Source organism: Pleurodeles waltl, chromosome 2_1, assembly GCF_031143425.1.
Source record: "Pleurodeles waltl isolate 20211129_DDA chromosome 2_1, aPleWal1.hap1.20221129, whole genome shotgun sequence".
NCBI classification, from domain to species: Eukaryota; Metazoa; Chordata; class Amphibia; order Caudata; family Salamandridae; genus Pleurodeles; species Pleurodeles waltl.
In genome coordinates this window covers 7,351,461-7,371,694 of record NC_090438.1, presented here as the reverse complement: position 1 = coordinate 7,371,694, position 20,234 = coordinate 7,351,461, and the positions used below count along the sequence as shown (strand labels likewise).

At 45.7% G+C, this 20,234-nt stretch overlaps 1 protein-coding gene across 4 annotated transcripts in view; it reads right to left on the bottom strand.

Annotated features, from left to right (window-relative positions):
* Positions 1-20,234, bottom strand: part of LOC138257912 (mucin-like protein 2) — a 625,312-nt gene that overhangs the window by 31,672 nt on the left and 573,406 nt on the right. The window contains exon 8 of one of the 4 annotated variants that reach the window (XM_069205905.1): positions 7,186-7,668. The exons of the other annotated variants lie outside the window; for them this stretch is intronic. Coding sequence (XP_069062006.1) covers positions 7,207-7,668 — 462 coding nt within the window. The 3' untranslated portion in view covers positions 7,186-7,206. Of the gene's footprint in view, positions 1-7,185; positions 7,669-20,234 lie in introns of those variants that run through there. 4 annotated transcript variants of the gene reach the window in all.

Below are 20,234 nucleotides of genomic sequence, written 5' to 3'. Positions count from 1 at the left end.
CACACACAGGCCTTGCATTGGCAGGCCTGAGACAAGATTAAGGGGCTACTTAAGTGGGTGGCACAATCAGTGCTGCAGACCCACTAGTAGCCTTTAATCTACAGGCCCAGGGCACATAAAGTGCACTCTAGTAGGGACTTATAAGTAAATTAAATAGTCCAATTGTGTAAGATCCAACGTGACCTTGTTTAAAGGGAGAGAGCATATGCACTTTAGCAATGGTTAGCAGTGGTAAAGTGTGCAGAGTCTTAAAACCAGCAAAAACAGTATCTAAAAAGTGGAGGGAGGCAGGCAAAAAGTTAGGGGTGACCACCCTAAGGCTGTCAGGTCTAACATGTGTCCCCCCCCTGCTGAAAGTGGGGAGAGCTACCCGACCTCCTGGGAGCTCTCATCGCTAATGCAGAAGCATCTGGAGAGACCATCAACGTTGGCATGGTCAATTCCTGGGCGATGCTCCACTGTAAAGTCCATCCCCTGTAGGGAAGTGGACCACCTCAAGGGTTTAGGATTCTCACCCCTCATCTGCATGAGCCATCTGAGGGACCTGTGGTCTGTCTGAACCCGGATTTGAGTCCCAAACAGGTATGGTCTCAGCTTCTTCAGTGCCCAGACCACAGCAAATGCTTCTCCGTCAATAGCACTCCACCTCTGTTCCTGTGGTAATAGTCTCCTGCTAATAAGGACTACTGGTTGGTCTAAGCCCTCCTCATTAAGCTGTGCTAGAACAGACCCATTGCCATGCTCTGAAGCGTCCGTCTGCACAATAAATTTCTGGGAGTAGTCATGAGCCTTGAGCGCAGGGGCCGTGCACATGGCTTCCTTCAGAGAATCAAAGGATTTCTGACAAGCCTCTGTCCAATTTACCAACCTAGGTTGCTTTTTGGAACTAGTTCTGTAAATGGTGACACAAAGGTCACAATAGCCCTTGACAAGTCTGCGGTAGTATCCACTGAGGCCTAAAGAGGCTCTCACTTCGTTCTGTGTTCTAGGTGGTTGCCAGGCCTTGATAGTTTCAATCTTGGCCTGGAGTGGCTGCACCTTGCCACCACCTAGTAGTTGTCCCAAGTACACCACGGAACCCTGCCAAATCTAGCACTTACTGGCCTTGATGGTCAGGCGGAGTTCTGGCTTTGCACCGTGTGAGAACGTAGCCTCTTTCTAGCATTGTTACCCCCACTTTTGGCCTGTTTGTGAGTAAATGTCATTGTGTTTTTACTGTCTCACTGGGATCCTGCCAGCCAGGGCCCCAGTGCTCATAAGTGTGCCTGACTGTGTTACCTGTGTAGTGACTAACTGTGTCACTGAGGCTCTGCTAACCAGAACCTCAGTGCTGATGCTCTGTCTGCCTTTACAATTGTCACTGCAGGCTAGTGACCAATTTTACCAATTCACATTGGCATACTGGAACACCCTTATAATTCCCTAGTATATGGAACCTAGGTACCCAGGGTATTGGGGTTCCAGGAGATCCCTATGGGCTGCAGCATTTCTTTTGCCAACCATAGGGAGCTCTGACAATTCTTACACAGGCCTGCCACTGCAGCCTGAGTGAAATAACGCACACGTTATTTCACAGCCATTTTAGACTGCACTTAAGTAACTTATAAGTCACCTATATCTCTAACCCTTACTTAGTCAAGGTTAGGAGTAAAGTTACTAAGTGTGAGGGCACCCTGGCACTAGCAAAGGTGCCCCCACATAGTTCACAGAAATTTCCCCGGACTTTGTGAGTGTGGAGACACCATTACATGTGTGCACTACATATAGGTCAATACCTATATGTAGCTTCACAATGATAACTCTGAATATGGCCATGTAACATGTCTAAGATCACGGAACTGTCCCTCATGCCAAACATGGTATTGGGGTACCAATCCCATGCACCCCAGGGACTCCACAATGGACCCCGGGTACTACTAAACCACCTCTCTGGGGTTTTCTCTGCAGCTACCACTGCTGCCAACCCACAGGCAGGGATCTGCCCTCCTGAGGTCTGGGCAGTCTAGCCCCAGGAAGGCTGAACAAAGGATTTCCTCTGGGAGAGGGTGTTACACCCTCTCCTTTGTGGAAATAGGTGTTAAGGGCTGGGGAGAAGTAGCCTCTCCCAGCCTCTGGAAATGCTTTGAAGGGCACAGATGGGGGATCCTCCAGTCCCTGCTCTGGCACGAAACTGGACAAAGGAAAGAGGAGTGACCACTCCCCTGTCCATCACAAACCCAGGGGTGGTGCCCAGAGCTCCTCCAGTGTGTCCCAGACCTCGCCATCTTGAATCCAGAGGTGTGAGGGCACAATGGAGGCCTCTGAGTGGCCAGTGCCATCATGTGACGTCAGAGACCCTTTCTGATAGGTGCTTACCTCACTAGGTGGCCAATCCTCCTCTGGGGGCTATTTAGGGTCTCTCCTGTGGGATTTTCCTCAGATAACGATTTGCAAGAATTCACCAGAGTTCCTCTGCATCTCCCTCTTCGACTTCTGCCAAGGATCGACCGCTGACTGCTCCAGGACGCCTGCAAAACTGCAACAAAGTAACAGAAAGACTACCAGCGATATTGTTGCGCCTAATCCTGCCGGCTTTCTCAACTGTTTCCTGGTGGTGCATGCTCTGGGGGCTGTCTGCCTTCACCCTGCACTGGAAGCCAAGAAGAAATCTCACATGGGTCGACGGAATCTTCCCCCTGCTCCAGCAGCCACCAAACGTCAGCATCACTGGTACTCTGGAACCCCTCTCATCCTGACGAGCGTGACCCCTGGAACACAGGTGGTGGACCCAAGTAATCCAGACTGTCCAGTGGTTCAACTGTCCAAATTTGGAGGAGGTAAGTCCTTGCCTCCCCTGTGCAGACAGTAATCCTGTGCACTGTGTGAACGGCAGCTGCTAGGACTTCTGTGCACTTTTGCAAGGAATCCTTCATGCTGAGCCTAGCCCAGGTCCCCAGCACTCGGTCCTGTATTGCTGAACTCGCTGAGTTGACCACCGGCTTCGTTGGACCCACTTTTGTAGTGTTGAGATGACTGCCATGCTCAGTTTTCTTGAACCTGTGTCTAAGTACTTGTGCAGGTGCTGCCCTCATGTGCATGGGCTTTCTTTATTGCTGAGGGCCCCCTCTGTCTCCTCTTCCAAGTGGCGACCTCCTGGTCCTTCCTGGACCTGGGCAGCACCTTTTTTCTTCAATCACGACCTTTGCAGCTAGCAAGGCTTGTTTGTGGTCTTTCTCCAAAGAAACAATGCTGCATCCTCCAGCACTCCGTGGGACATCTTCTGCACAAAGGAAAAGTTCCTAGCACCTTTCATCATTGCAGAATCTTTGGCTTCTCCCACCTAGAGGCAGCCATTTTGCACCTTCATCCGGGGTTTAGTGGGCTCCTGCCCCCCTGGACACTTTTGTGACTATTGGACTTGGTCCCCTTCCTGTAAACATCCTCAGGTCCAGGAATCCATCTTCAGTGCTTTGCAGCCTGTTGTTTTCCTTGCAGAATCTCCCATCACGAGTTTCGTGTGTTTCTGAGAAAGTAGTATCATTTTACTCCTACTTTTCAGGGTCTTGGGGTGGGGTATCTTGGACACCCTTAGGCCCGTATTTATACTTTTTTTAGCGCCGCATTTGTGCTGCTTTTTGATGCAAAACGGCGCAAACCTACAAAATACAATGGTATTTTGCAAGTTTGCGCCGTTTTTTGCGTCAAAAAACGACGCAAATGCGGCGCAAAAAAAGTATAAGTACGGGCCTTAGTGTTTTGTTATACTCCCAGTGATCCTCTACACACTACACTAGGTCAGGGGTCCCGAAGTGGTTGCCATTCCACTTTCTTAGTATATGGTTTGTGTTACCCCTAGGCCTATTGCATCCTGATGTATTCTACAGAGTTTGCACTTCTTTTATAACTGTTTATTTACCTGATTTTTGTTTCTGTGTATATTGTGTGTATTTTACTTACCTCCTAAGAGAGTATATCCTCTGAGATATTTTTGGCACATTGCCACTAAAATAAAGTACCTTTATTTTAAGTAACTTTGAGTATTGTGTTTCTTGTGATATAGTGCTACATTATATAAGTGGTATAGTAGGAGCTTTGCATGTCTCCTAGTTCAGCCTAAGCTGCTCTGATATAGCTACCTCTATCAGCCTAAGCTGCTAGAACACTACTAATCTACTACTAAGGGATAACTGGACCTGGCACAAGGTGTAAGTACCATCGGGTACCCCCTATAGGCCAGCCTCCTACACACCGGGCGCAGCAGCCTTAGGTACCAGTACCCCAGGGCTGGCCCAGGGACTACTGGACTTCTCGATAACCCCTAGGGTCAACATCTTGGAAACCTCCTCCTTGATGCTGGCCTTCACCTTATCCGACAACCTGTAAATGTTGGTCTTCACAGGGGGACTGTCTCCCCTGTCATTGTCATGGACACACAGATGAGTAAGTCCAGGAGTAAGGGAAAACAGGGAAGATAACTGCTCTAACTCATAGCAGTCTCCTGTCTGATCTAGAGTCAGGGAGTCAGAGAGAATGACACCCTTCACTGACCCTGTAGTGAATCCTAGTTTGTTTTAATGGGATAACAGGAGTTAGCTTAGGCTTTGGCTTGCAGACTCGTGCCCCCGTCACCTAGTGACTTTTAACCTACTTAGCTTGCTCTGTCACAGCCCATTTAATTATTTAACTCTTCTAAGATGGCTGCCGTTGAAGAACCAGAACCTTATGGGCCTGGCGGCGCAGGGTACGCCTGAAATCTCCTTGGATTCACCTGCCTCAACTAACAGAGACACGGGACACTCTGTCAGGCGTAAAAGATCAGATTTTATTAGCTGCAGCTAGTACAGTTGTCCAAGAAGTACACAAGGTATGTTCTCAGGAGACTGCCACTTTACTTTGTGGCGCACAATCTTATATACCGTATAAAAACCATTTATTAACTACATACACTCCCAGAACACATAGAAAGGAGCCAGTAAGAATAACGTAAAGATAGAGCAGAGCCAATAGAAATGTCGGAAAACAAGACAGCACCAATAGAAGGAATTGGAAAACAAAGTATCAAGTGACTTAAGGTTGCCTCCCCTCCAGCTGTGTTTGTCACCCCTCCCTTGAACTAATTCATTAACCGATCCACAACGAAGTTGCATGTGGTGCGATAAGTTTGTGTGCGTTTGGAGGACAGTTGTGAAATGAGAGAATACTAGCAAAGGACAACGAAGGCCAGACGATAAGATAAGATCGGCGGAGAATAGTGTGAGCCTACAGATAGTTGAAACAAGGATTAGAAAACCAGACAGGGATTAGTGTACTCGGTCAGACCTTAATACCAGCCTTGTAAAGATAGAGGCAGAAGGCTGTTTTGAACACCATGTTGCAGAATAAGCAGAAAAGGCAGAATGGACTTCGTTCGCTGTGCTGCCTGAGTGAAGGCAACATAAAATGGCGGCGGGCCACAAAATGGCGGGTCGATACGATCGTATTAAAAATCGAATTTCCTCAGACCCTCCTTTTGCCAGAACTCAGGCAAGATACACAAACTCATGTTTATCTGAGTCGATGTCTATGGCCATGAGGTCATCAAGCTGTTGCTGTACCATCATTTTGATATTCTCTGCTCTTTGTGACTTGGGTTTGGGAATACATGCAGTAGCACATAGGTTGCAGATGGCAGGACCGCAGTGCATACAAAGACAACAAGAGAATATAAAAGCTAAAATTACTCCAAAGAATGTCAATACCTTCCAACCCCATTTGGACAGTAATCCCCAAAACCACTCTGAAAAGGACCAATCTCCTTCGTACTGATGAATCGACTCGGAGATTATGTGTAACTTAGAGATAGCTTGGTATACTGTTGGTGCGTCATTAGGTATGAAAATACAGCAACTTGATCCGATCAATTTGCATACTCCACCACGGTCCGCAAGAACAAAGTCTAAGGCAACACGGTTCTGCAAGGTCATAAGACGATCAGCATGTAGTTCAGCTGTAATGTTACTTAAAGCTCCTACAGTGATGTCTATGGTGGTTTCTACGACACGAACCAATTGCCTTATATTTCTGCTGTTGGCCATTGGACCCCAGAAGGGAAGAAATCCTTTGAGGAAATCTCCTCCCTCTTGTCCTGCTGTGTCTTTCGAATCCACAATCCCTCTGCCATATCTATTTTTATGATGGTTCACAGGAGCGGTGTATGTAGGGGGAAGAAGAAAGGCTATATAACAAGTACCAGAGAAATCAGCTGGCAACCATGTATAAGCCCTATCGTGGCAAACGAAGTATGTACCTTGAGATGGTACTAACGGCGGTGAATTCAAGGCTGAATAAACATATGTATGGGAACATAAACTTTCTCTTTGTCCGGTGTTTGGAGTTCTATCATTTATTTGCAGACAGAAATTTCCTTGTTGGGGTATGACCCGTATCGGAGGAGATTTTCCTTGCTTAACCCTATCATTGAGGCTGGAAATGTAATTAGTTATTTTCCAATTGGTATATGCTTTTCTTTCATCTATGGAAGCTTCACTTCTTTCCATGATTTTAGCCATAGCTACCATTCCCTTTATCAATAAACTATGACTGAAATCTGAACCAACACTATGTGAACTGACAGGTTGTTTAATTTTACTTTGATATGCATTATTGAAAATGACAAAATAAGCCCAAGCGGAACCTTCATAGGAGAATGGAAGAACTAAATATGGCATTCCTTTTTCTACCGTATGTGGTATGAGTCCACACACCCAACAGTCAGTTGTATTGATCACTAACTGATGTTGATGTAACAACTGGACGAAGGAATTGTTAAAGTATTCAGTTCTTCTGATGAGTTCATGCTGGGGAAGAGTGTGAAATAGGTGCGGAGAGATAGTAGAAGAAGATGTAGAGGTAGGAGAAGAGACAACTTTTTGCTGCAGAGTAATAATGATCCAGTTTACAGATGCCAAAAGAATACACGACAATATAATGACGCATAGAGCAATACTACAACGACTATATATTTCTTTACAATTATTCTTTACATTTTTACTTTCTCTTTTATCTAATGTAGCCTCCATCTTTCTAAGTGGATGCTCACGGCAATCTTCCTCAATCACTGTAGTCACGATTATCTACCGTCCTATGACACTGTGAGGTCCTGCAGGCCTATTGCCACTTACTCAGGTCGTAACTAAGACTCCTACCGTGACCCTGCAACCGGGATAGAGTACTACATAGGAGAGAAATTTACAAGTTCTTTGGTCTTGGTCTCAAATTATAGCGTTCCTGTCCAGAGGCAGTCTGGTTTTGAAACAATGTTCCTGGATTTGTCGTGTTCAAGCGACGATGCGATGGTATTGCTTCTTGAAGGATGTCGTCGTCCTCTTTCTCAGAAAGTGTTCCAATTAGACGCGCATCACTGAATGGTACAAATTGCGGAACTTTCTCACTTTCAGAGTCACTGATGCCTCTACGGACCCACTGATCGAAAGGCAAGGGCAATGGCACTTTCTTGCAGTGCACGGCATGCACCCAGTTTTTCTTTCCTTCGACTTTAACTGCTGTTCTTGTGGTCAAAAGAACCAGGCGTGGCTCTCTCCATCTGGGCTCCAAATTTCTCTGTCGTTGGAAATTTTTCGTGCAGACCCAGTCACCTGGTCGGATGGAATGACCTGGGTCTGTGGAAGCCTCTGGTAGAGCACTCTGAACCTGTTGATGAAGAACACGCAATTTAGTTGTAAGGTCATGCAAGTAGTCAATCAACATCGGGTATGGCAAGTCTGAGTATTTCTTAGGGCGAGGAACTCCCCATACATTAGCTGGGCGACCAAATATCACTTCGTAAGGGCTAAGCCCCAAACGAGAGTGTACTGCTGTTCTGGTGGACAGAAGAGCCAATGGTAAAGCATCAGGCCAATTAAGTCCTGTGCTAGCTTGCACCTTAGCAATTTTAAGCTTCAAGGTTCCATTGTAGCATTCTACTAAACCAGCCGACTGTGGGTGATTCGCCGCGTGGAACTTCTGTTTTATGCCAAGACCTGCACAAACTTTTTGCATGACTTGACCCACAAATTCGCTCCCATTGTCATTCCAGACAATGCGCGGCAAACCAAACCTAGGGAAGAATTCTTTCAAAAGTATTTTGGCAGTTGATAAAGCAGTATTGTCCTTCAGAGGGTAGGCTTCTACCCATCTAGAAAAAGCACATACTACCACCAGAACATATTTGAGGTTGTTGCATCGTTCCATGTGAATATAATCGATCTGCAACACCTCAAATGGATATGTTGGAGGAGCAAAATGACCTGCTGGAGTTGGGGTTCCCTTTCCCGGATTGTACATCAAGCAAACAATACAATGTTTTACCACATTATTTGCACACTTTGGGATCCCCTCATTTTGCCACACTGGAGCCAGAAGTTTACATATTCCTTTTGCACTTAGGTGAGCTGGACCATGTGCCATAGTAACTACAGGTAGTACATAAGCATCTGGTAACAGCCAACGTTGATGTTCTGATAATTCAACCCAACATCCCATCTCATCTAACATTCCTGTACTTTCCTTCCACTTTCTCAACTCATTCTCCGTAGCCTCTCCTTGAATTGATTTCACACTCTCTACTGTATCTTCACACATTCCCTTTTCTCTTACGCAGTTTGCGGGACCTGCAACATACATTCGACTTGTGTTGTCTCTGGCTGTCTTTTTCGCTACCTCATCTGCAAATGCATTTCCTCGACCAACATCGTCCACAATCTTTTTGTGTGCACTACACTTCACGATCGCTATCTGAGTAGGCATTGTAAGTGACTCAAGAAGTTCAGTCACTAATTGACCATGTTGTATCTTAGTACCATGTGAAGTAAAGAATCCTCTTTCCTTCCATAAGCGCCCAAAGTTAAACGCTACACCAAAAGCGTATTGGCTATCAGTGTACACGTTTACTCTTTTTCCTTCGGATAACACACACGCTCTAGTTAAGGCTATCAATTCAGCTGCCTGAGCTGAATTATGTCTAATGCGTGCTGTCTCCACAATCGTATGCAAAGTAGTAATAGCGTAGGCTGAAACTGTATCTCCATTCGGGAGCTTGAAACAAGAACCATCTACCCATAGTGTTCCATCTGGATTCACTAATGGCGTGTCTTTTAGGTCAATTCTACCCTTAGTCTCTTCTTCAGTACGGAGAAAACAATCATGCTGTTCAGAGACATCTCTCTCTTCTGGAAGAGGCAACAAAGTAGCTGGATTCAGGGTATTACATCGTTTGATGTGTATGTGACTAGCCAAAAGCGTCAGCTCATATCCGGACAACCGAGCACTTGTAAGATGCTGCGTTTTTGTCCTATTTAGTAAAATATCCACTGCATGTGGCACCATAACAATGAGAGTATTATCTAGCACTACTCCAGCAGACTGTCGAATAGAAATTGCTGCTGCCGCTGTCGCCTTAAGACAACTAGGCAATGCTTTAGCTACTGGATCTAACGTAGCTGAGAAATATGCGCATGGTCGCTGTTGATCTCCAAAACGCTGCGTTAAGACTGACAATGCACAACCCTCTCTTTCGTGGACATAGAGCGTAAAGGGCTTACTGTAATCAGGAGTACCCAATACAGGAGCAGAACACAAAGCAATACGCAAATCAGTAAAACTCTTCTGACATTCGTCAGTCCACGGAAGAGGCTGAGGCGTATCTTTTAAAGTTAGCGCCAACAGCGGTTTAGCCAATAAAGAGAAACTCGGAATCCACTGTCTACAATAAGAAGTAATGCCCAAAAAGGCACGTACCTCTCTTTGTGTGGATGGCACTGACATTTGTGCAATTGCCTGAATTCGTTCGGGGGTCAATCGTCGTCCCTCCTTTGACAAGAGATGACCCAAATAAGTCACCTCGCGACAGACATATTGTAATTTAGAAGGAGAAACCTTGTGATTCAGATCAAACAAATGACGCAACAGTGCAACGGTCACGTTTTTACAAATCTCCTCTGAATCAGCGGCAACTAATAAGTCATCCATGTACTGAATGAGAGCGGCACCGGACGGTAAGGAAAAGGCATCAAGATGACATTTTAGAGCTTGACTGTAAATAGAGGGACTTTCACAATAACCTTGAGGTGCGCGTTTAAACCGTAACTTCGGCCTCCGAGGGAAAAACCAAAAATATCTCTACTCTCTTCGGCGATGGGAATACTAAAGAAAGCATTCTTTAGATCAATAACTGAAAACCAAGTCGCTGTAGAAGGTATCATCGTCAACAGAGCAGTGATATCTGGGACTACAGGAAACTGCGGTACGACAATCTTGTTTACCTCCCGAAGATCAATTACAAAACGATAAACAGGAGGCTGAGAAGGATCAGTGCGTTTAAGAACCGGAAGAACAGGACTGTTACATGTATTTCCTCTCGTTTCCTCAACCACACCCTTCTGAATCAAATCATGGACAATTTCCAGAAGTGCTTGCTCACCTTCAGTAGAGATTCTGTATTGCGGAATACGTGGCATTTCAGCATTGGGCTTAAGAGTAACAACATAAGGTGGGATCTCAAGACAACCAACGTCATTCGGACCCGTAGCCCAAAGCGTTTCGGGAAGAGAAAGCAATTCAGGTGGGAATTGATCTTTTGATAAGTACATTGGACTAGTCATTTTCTATCCTAGAGTGAGGTATACACCAGAAGGTGAACAATATATCGTAGCATGCATTCTTTTTAATAGATCTAAACCCAACAGATTTTCACCACAACCATTCGTCAGAAGAAGCGAAGCTTCTAAATCATAAGGGCCTATTGAAACAGGCAAAGGGCAAGAAACTGGATTGCGAACAGGGGCGCCAGAAAATCCTACAGATACATTCGTTAAGCCAGACAAAGGTGCGCCAGGGAGTTTAGAATGAATGATAGAGCTTCTCATGGCACCAGTATCTAAAAGAAATGGCTCTGAAACACCCATTGTAGTGACTTTAACATAAGGTCCATTCTGATCCTCTGGAATTGACGTAACCCCCTTACTTTGTCCATGGCTGTCCTATTCAAAATGAAGACTTTCATTCCCTCCTTCAATATACTGATCCTCACTGTAATACTGTGTAGACCTAACATTTTGCTGGTCAAAGTAATTTCCGGAATTTGGAGGAACAAAAGAACGCTGCCCTTGGGTTAACACACCTCTACCTCTACCTCTATTTGCTGACTGAAGACCACCACGACCTCGTGAAGCAGATGTTGCTCCATTAAGCTGCAACAATGCCGGACAACTGTTCTTAAAATGACCTTCCTCCCTACAATAAGCACATTGATTGGGACCTAGCAAAGGTCTTGGAATGAATGGTTCAGGCTTTTGATACAACCTCTGAAACTGCGGAGGCTGTTGAAACTGAGGCTGAACATAACGAGGAGGATAAGCCTGTTGCAAGAGAACTTTAGTTTTTAATTCTTTCGTCTTTTTCTCTTGTTTTTCCCTTTCTTCTTTGTCTCTATTTTCATAATATTGTGCAGTAGCCAATATCTGGGCGGAAGAAGAAACTGCCCATGAACTCTCGGAGTCTTTTAGCTTGTGTGATAGTTCAGGAAGCAAGTTATATACGAACTTATCCACAAATAATCGCTGTCCCCCTTCTGTAGCCATATCTTGACCACTGTGATCAATGAATGTCTCCTCGAATCGGGTAAAGAAATCGGAAACACTTTCATCTTTCTTTTGTTTACATGCTGCTAGCTTATCCCAATTAACTCTCAAAGCAGGCATCATTGTTTTCATTAATGTAATAATCCTACCAGGGAGTTCTGAGATCAAAGCGTCGGGCTTTGCACCACCTACTTGACCTCTATCTGCGGCAATAATAGCGTTCCAATCGCCGCCTAATTCTTGAGCGTGATCCTCTCTACGAATTTTAGCCCATATTGTCTGTGGAACTACATTTCCCATCAACATGTCAATATCTGCTAGATTCATAGTACATGCATCAACTGTTTGCGACAACTCTTTATAGTAACCAGCAGGATTTTTGCGTGGATCTGGTAGTGACTGTTTAAGTGCTAAAACTTCAGACCTTTTCCAGGGGACATGTATCCATATGCGCTGAAAATGCGCAGGGATAGCTGGATTAGCACCTGCTGCTGCAACTTCTTCCTTCCATATTGGAGAAACCTCTCTCATGGGATAGTTTTTCAGTGTTGTCCTAACTGAAGGATCAGAATCAGGAAAAGTCTGTGAGAACAATAGGGATCTGAAAGAAATAAGTGTTCTGACAGCGTTTTCAACCTTAGGACCCACAATAAGTCCTTTGTCAAAGTCAGCCTGAACATCTAACAGATCCTGTGGGACCAAACCCAAATTCATATCCTCCCATTCTTTAGCGAGAGTATCGCACATAACTTTAAAAACATATCTCTGCGTAGGTGCATTCCATTGCAGAAAGGTGGACATAATATCAGACGTACTATATTGGGGACCCTTCTTGATCCAGATACAAGCAAGTGAGTCCAATTTTTCTCGCTCTTCGGAGTCTGGGAATTGACTACGAGACTGTCTTCGAGAAAAAGCTGGAGACACGTTTAAAGCTTCAAAGAAAGGTGATAAGAGACCAGAGACAGTATCGGTAAATCGCTTACGCATAGATGGAGAATTTGACATAAGGATAGGGGACAAGGTATTAGGTGAATTAACTAAAGGAGCATTAGGAATTGCCAAAGGAGCAGAAGGCAAAGGAGTTAAAGGCAAAGCTGGCATAGGCAATACTTGAGGAGGCAAATGTGGAAAAGCTGGAGCAGGCGGAAGCACAACTGGCGGCTGAACAGGCTGTAACATCGGGGGTGCATTAGCACCTTGTACATAGGGCGGAGGCAATTTCAATAAGTGGGACATTAAGGAATCTTCCTCAAAATCTTTTCTCTTATCAAGGGAAGAGATAGGCAACGTCGGATAGCATTTATCTATTGCCATTCGATGCTGTCTGTCTGAAATTTCCATTGCATTATCTATTTCATCATCTTTGAATTGCTGAGCAGCCTGTATAATCGTCATTCCCTGTGTTTTCCTATCTCGTTTCGCTTGTTTAATTTCTCTCTGTTTGGCTTCCTTACGCCAAAGGTGAAAAGAGTCAAACATTGCCGGCCGGGCTTTTCTTTTAAATAACGTTGCTTCTAAATTATCTAGCACATCAGTTTCGAAACTACCATTTTCTGGCCATTTTAAAACACCATCTTTCTTTGTATATCGGGTCCATGTCTTATTAAAGGCAATAGGACCAACACCATGTTTAGAATAGAGCTCATATGTGGGAGTTCCAACCGAAGGAATCGGACAGGAGTCCTCAAGCTGGGAGTCCCTATTACAACCAAAGCAACAAAGTTTTCCAAACTTAGTCAGACCAGACATCTCACAATTTTTACTGGCTGTTCACAAACATCAAGGGGGTAAAACTTTCAGTTTACACAGCACAAATGCACTTACCCCTCGGCTTTGGCCACTGCAATGGCCAAATCTAAGGACCTAAGGACAAAACAAAGACCAAAATTTGTGGGCGCGACCCACCAAATACTTAACTAAGGATGTCTTCTTACACCAACAGAGGCCCGTCTATCGTCTCGCTTTACCATACATCATCAAAGAAAGGGCCAAGGCAGGGCGGCAGTCAGGGCAGCAGTCGTCAGTAGCCGTCAGGAAGGAGTAACCGCGCTGAAAAAGACCTTCGGACCACTTCGACATACAGGGGTCGCTTGACGTGGCTCGCGATTCCTCCAGAATTTTCTTGCGGGGTTCCTCACGACCTTCAGGCAGAACCGGTACCGCTGAAGCCGCCCCACGTTGGGCGCCAGTTGAAGAACCAGAACCTTATGGGCCTGGCGGCGCAGGGTACGCCTGAAATCTCCTTGGATTCACCTGCCTCAACTAACAGAGACACGGGACACTCTGTCAGGCGTAAAAGATCAGATTTTATTAGCTGCAGCTAGTACCGTTGTCCAAGAAGTACACAAGGTATGTTCTCAGGAGACTGCCACTTTACTTTGTGGCGCACAATCTTATATACCGTATAAAAACCATTTATTAACTACATACACTCCCAGAACACATAGAAAGGAGCCAGTAAGAATAACGTAAAGATAGAGCAGAGCCAATAGAAATGTCGGAAAACAAGACAGCACTAATAGAAGGAATTGGAAAACAAAGTATCAAGTGACTTAAGGTTGCCTCCCCTCCAGCTGTGTTTGTCACCCCTCACTTGAACTAATTCATTATCCGATCCACAACGAAGTTGCATGTGGTGCGATAAGTTTGTGTGCGTTTGGAGGACAGTTGTGAAATGAGAGAATACTAGCAAAGGACAACGAAGGCCAGACGATAAGATAAGATCGGCGGAGAATAGTGTGAGCCTACAGATAGTTGAAACAAGGATTAGAAAACCAGACAGGGATTAGTGTACTCGGTCAGACCTTAATACCAGCCTTGTAAAGATAGAGGCAGAAGGCTGTTTTGAACACCATGTTGCAGAATAAGCAGAAAAGGCAGAATGGACTTCGTTCGCTGTGCTGCCTGAGTGAAGGCAACATAAAATGGCGGCGGGCCACAAAATGGCGGGTCGATACGATCGTATTAAAAATCGAATTTCCTCACCTTGTTTATAGTTAGGCCACTTGTTATGATTTGCATTATCAGTGTGTAGGAGGCTGGTCTGGCTTGTAGTGAGTACCAAGGGGTACTTGCACCTTGCACCAGGCCCAGTTATCCCTTATTAGTGTATAGGGTGTCTAGCAGCATAGGCTGATAGATAATGGTAGCTTAGCAGAGCAGCTTAGGTTGAACTAGGAGACGAGTGAAGCTCCTACAGTACCACTAGTGTCACTTGCACAATATCATAAGGAAACACAATACACAGATATACTAAAAATAAAGGTACTTTATTTTTATGACAATATGCCAAAGTATCTCAGTGAGTACCCTCAGTATGAGGATAGCAATTATACACAAGTTATATGTACACAATACCAAAAATATGCAGTATAGTCTTAGAAAACAGTGCAAACAATGTATAGTTACAATAGGATGCAATGGGGACACATAGGGATAGGGGCAACACAAACCATATACTCCAAAAGTGGAATGTGAACCACAAATGGACCCCAAACCTATGTGACCTTGTAGAGGGTCGCTGGGACTATTAGAAAATAGTGAGAGTTAGAAAAATAGCCCTCCCCAAGACCCTGAAAAGTGAGTGCAAAGTGCACTAAAGTTCCCCAAAAGACAAAGAAGTCGTGATAGAGGAATAATGCAGGAAAGACACAAACCAACAATGCAACAACTGTGGATTTCCAATCTAGGGTACCTGTGGAACAAGGGGACCAAGTCCAAAAGTCACAAGCAAGTCGGAGATGGGCAGATGCCCAGGAAATGCCAGCTGTGGGTGCAAAGAAGCTTCAACTGGACAGAAGAAGCTGAGGTTTCTGCAGGAACGAAAAGAAATAGAGACTTTCCCTTTGGTGGACAGATCCGTCTTGCCGTTGAAAGTTGTGCAGAAGTGTTTTCCCGCCGAAAGAACGCCAACAAGCCTTGCTAGCTGCAAATCATGCGTTTAGAGTTTTTGGACGTTGTTGTAGCCCAGGAGGGACCAGAAGGTTGCAATTTGGACCAGGAGAGAGACATGACGTCGAGCAAGACAAGGAGCTCTCTCAGCAACAGGTAGCACCCAGAGAAGTGCCAGAAACAGGCACTACAAGGATGCGTGAAACGGTGCTCGCCGAAGTTGCACAAAGGAGTCCCACGTCGCCAGAGACCAACTTAGAAAGTCGTGCAATGCAGGTTAGAGTGGAGTGGACCCAGGCTTGGATGTGCACAAAGGATTTCCACCGGAAGTGCACGGAAGCCGGAGTAGCTGCAAAAGATGCAGTTTCCAACAATGCAGTCTGGCGTGGGGAGGCAAGGACTTACCTCCACCAAACTTGGACTGAAGAGTCACTGGACTGTGGGAGTCACTTGGACAGAGTTGCTGGATTCAAGGGACCTCGCTCGTTGTGCTTAGAGGAAACCCAAGGGACGGGTAATGCAGCTTTTTGGTGCCTGCGATAGCAGGGGGAAGATTCCGTCGACCCACAGGAGATTTCTTCGGAGCTTCTAGTGCAGAGAGGAGGCAGACTACCCCCACAGCATGCACCACCAGGAAAACAGTCGAGAAGGAGGCAGGATCGGCGTTACAGAGTTGCAGTAGTCGTCTTTGCTACTATGTTGCAGTTTTGCAGGCTTCCAGCGCGGTCAGCAGTCGATTCCTTGGCAGAAGGTGAAGAGAGAGATGCAGAGGAACTCTGATGAGCTCTTGCATTCGTTATCTAAAGTTTCCCCAGAGACAGAGACCCTAAATAGCCAGAAAAGAGGGTTTGGCTACCTAGGAGAGAGGATAGGCTACTAACACCTGAAGGAGCCTATCAGAAGGAGTCTCTGACGTCACCTGGTGGCACTGGCCACTCAGAGCAGTCCAGTGTGCCAGCAGCACCTCTGTTTCCAAGATGGCAGAGGCCTGGAGCACACTGGAGGAGCTCTGGACACCTCCCGGGGGAGGTGCAGGTCAGGGGAGTGGTCACTCCCCTTTCCTTTGTCCAGTTTCGCGCCAGAGCAGGGCTAAGCGGTCCCCTGAACCGGTGTAGACTGGCTTATGCAGAATTGGGCACATCTGTGCCCATGAAAGCATTTCCAGAGGCTGGGGGAGGCTATTCCTCCCCTGCCTTCACACCATTTTCCAAAGGGAGAGGGTGTAACACCCTCTCTCAGAGGAAGTCCTTTGTTCTGCCATCCTGGGACAAGCCTGGCTTGACCCCAGGGGGGCAGAAACCTGTCTGAGGGGTTGGCAGCAGCAGCAGCTGCAGTGAAACCCCAGGAAAGGCAGTTTGGCAGTACCAGGGTCTGTGCTACAGACCACTGGGATCATGGGATTGTGCCAGCTATGCCAGGATGGCATAGAGGGGGCAATTCCATGATCATAGACATGTTACATGGCCATATTCGGAGTTACCATTGTGAAGCTACATATAGGTAGTGACCTATATGTAGTGCACGCGTGTAATGGTGTCCCCGCACTCACAAAGTCAGGGGAATTGGCCCTGAACAATGTGGGGGCACCTTGGCTAGTGCCAGGGTGCCCTCACACTAAGTAACTTTGCACCTAACCTTTACCAGGTAAAGGTTAGACATATAGGTGACTTATAAGTTACTTAAGTGCAGTGTAAAATGGCTGTGAAATAACGTGGACGTTATTTCACTCAGGCTGCAGTGGCAGGCCTGTGTCAGAATTGTCAGAGCTCCCTATGGGTGGCAAAAGAAATGCTGCAGCCCATAGGGATCTCCTGGAACCCCAATACCCTGGGTACCTCAGTATCATATACTAGGGAATTATAAGGGTGTTTCAGTAAGCCAATGTAAATTGGTAAAATTGGTCACTAGCCTGTTAGTGACAATTTGAAAGAAATGAGAGAGCATAACCACTGAGGATCTGGTTAGCAGAGCCTCAGTGAGACAGTTAGGCACCACACAGGGAACACATACATACAGGCCACAAACTTATGGGCACTGGGGTCCTGACTAGCAGGGTCCCAGTGACACATAACAAACATACTGAAAACATAGGGTTTTTACTATGAGCACTGTGCCCTGGCTAGCAGGATCCCAGTGAGACAGTGAAAATACCCTGACATACACTCACAAACAGGCCAAAAGTGGGGGTAACAAGGCTAGAAAGAGGCTACTTTCTCACACAACCCCCCCCCAAACGAAGGACAATAAGGCTAACCTTGGCCAGTTGAGACTTTATTGTCTATGTGGTGATAAGTAGAGAGTAGCTCTGCAATAGACTGGTTACTCCCTTTATCATCCACTATATGGTTACTTCCCTGTGGGGATGTAAACCACCCTGTTTGAAGTTTTTTAGCTAAGCAACAATGTGAAGATGTATTTTCAGAGTTTCTATCAGTAAGTTTTAGTTTAGAGCAGTGGGAATTGTCCACTGAACCTATTTGAGGTGATGGAAATGCCAGACAGGGATGCTGTCTCAGAAAAGCCATAGCTGGGCAAAAACTTTGTCCATATGGCTGGAAGAGAGAACAGGGATGCTGTTTCTCTTGAGTTGGAGCAGGGCAGGGATGCTGTCCTATGAGCTCCACACTAGGGCAGGGATGCTGTCCTAAGTGTTGTGAGGCAGTGCAGGGTTTCTGCACTAAAGTTTCTCTGGGAGGGTTGGAGGGATGCTCCATGTTAACTAAAATGGTGCTCTTTTTCTCACCAATGTTAGTTATCCCACAGAGAGGTACTTCCACCTCAGGGAGTACAATTTTGCCAACTGATGATTCCCTTGTAACAGGTGCCACCCCAGGAGAGGTTTCTCCCACCACAGGAATGGTATCCTGAATGGTAGGGTGGTTAGGGGATACTATGATGCCCTTTTTACCTGTTGATGGAGAGGGATCCTGAGTTTTCAGGCCTTCTCTCCTTTGCTTTTTCATTTCAGTAGAAATGAGAGGGAACAATTCCACAGGGATGCCCAGCATGGCTGCATGGGCATAAAACTCTACATCAGCCCAACCTGAGGCCTCTAGGTCATTACCTAAGAGACAGTCTACAGGTAAGCTAGGTGATACCACCACCTGCTTAGGGCCAGTAACTCCACCCCAACTAAACTGAATTATAGCTAAGGGAAGAAACTTAGTGGAGTTATGGACATCAATAATCTTATACTGTTGTCCAATGATGTGTTGATCAGGGTGCACTAGGTTTTCAGTCACCAAAGTGATACTGGCACCTGTGTCCCTGTAGGCCAAGGCCTCAACACCATTTATTGAAACTGTCTGCGTGTACTTATCCATTGTAAGGGGACAAGCAGCCAGTGTGGCAAGGCCAATGCCACTAGGTGTGACAGAAACTGTCTTGGGAGTGACTACCCCAGTTTCTACTATGGACCCATAAGTGAACCCAACTACACCCTTAACTTGACTGTTGCCAGCAGTCCCACCACTAGTACCACTACTGCTAGGGGCACTAGAGCTTGATGTATTAGTGGTGGTAGGCTCAGGGGGTTTACCTGGACAGGACTTATCCCCTGGCCTATGGCCTCTATTTTTACACACAAAGCACCAAGGCTTTTTAAATTGTGTAGGTTGAGAAGAAGAGGAAGAATTTGTTTTATCCCCACCCCCTGAAGAGTGTTTAAGATTTGAAGTGGGATCTTTGGTTTTACCCTTATCCCCATGCTTATCTTGAGATTTTTCACCATCTTTCTTCTTATTGTTCTCTTTGTCACCACCTGTATGAACTTTTCTGTTCACCCTTGTTCATTTGTCTGCCTTCTTTCCCAATTCTTGGGGAGAGGTCAGATCAGAGTCCACCAGGTACTGGTGCAACAAATCAGACACACAAATAACAAGAATATGCTCTCTCAGGATCAAGTCATACAGGCTGTCATAATCAGTAACTTTTCTGCCATGTAACCACCCCTCCAAGGCCTTCACTGAATGGTCAATGAAATCAACCCAGTCTTGTGAAGACTCCTTTTTGGTCTCTCTGAACTTTATCCTGTATTGTTCAGTGGTTAAGCCATAACCATCCAGGAGTGCATTCTTAAGAACTGTAAAATTATTGGCATCACTTTCTTTCACAGTAAGGAGCCTATCCCTACCTTTTCCACTAAATGATAGCCAACGGATAGCAGCCCACTGCCTTTGAGGGACATCCTGTACAACACAGTCCCTCTCAAGTGCAGCAAACCACTTGTTAATGTCATCCCCCTCCTTATAAGGGGGAACTATCTTATGCAGATTCCTGGAATCATGCTCTTTTGAAGGATGACTATGGGGAATACTGCTGCTGCCACCATGGGTTTCAAAACCCAACTTCTGTCTTTCCTTCTCTAATTCTAAAGACTGTCTATCCAAATCCAGCTGTTGCTTCTTAAGCTTCAGTCTGGTTTGTTCCACCCTTAACTTATTGAGTTCTCTTTCTAACAATCTGTCATCAGGGTTGATGGGAGGGACATTCCTAGACACAGAAGTATGATGAGAATGGACAGAAGGAGACCTGTCCCTTACAGAGGGCACCCTAACAGCTTGGTTGAAAGTGTAATGTGAGAGCACATCATCTGTATTATGTGACTCCACCTCAGTACCAACTATGCTAGACTGTCTAGTAATGGGCAGGCTAAGAAGTTTCTTTCCTGAACCTTTTCCTGGGGGAGTCCCTGGATCAGATTGGGAACCATTAGCTACTTTTTCAACAGATGGGGCACTTTTAGCC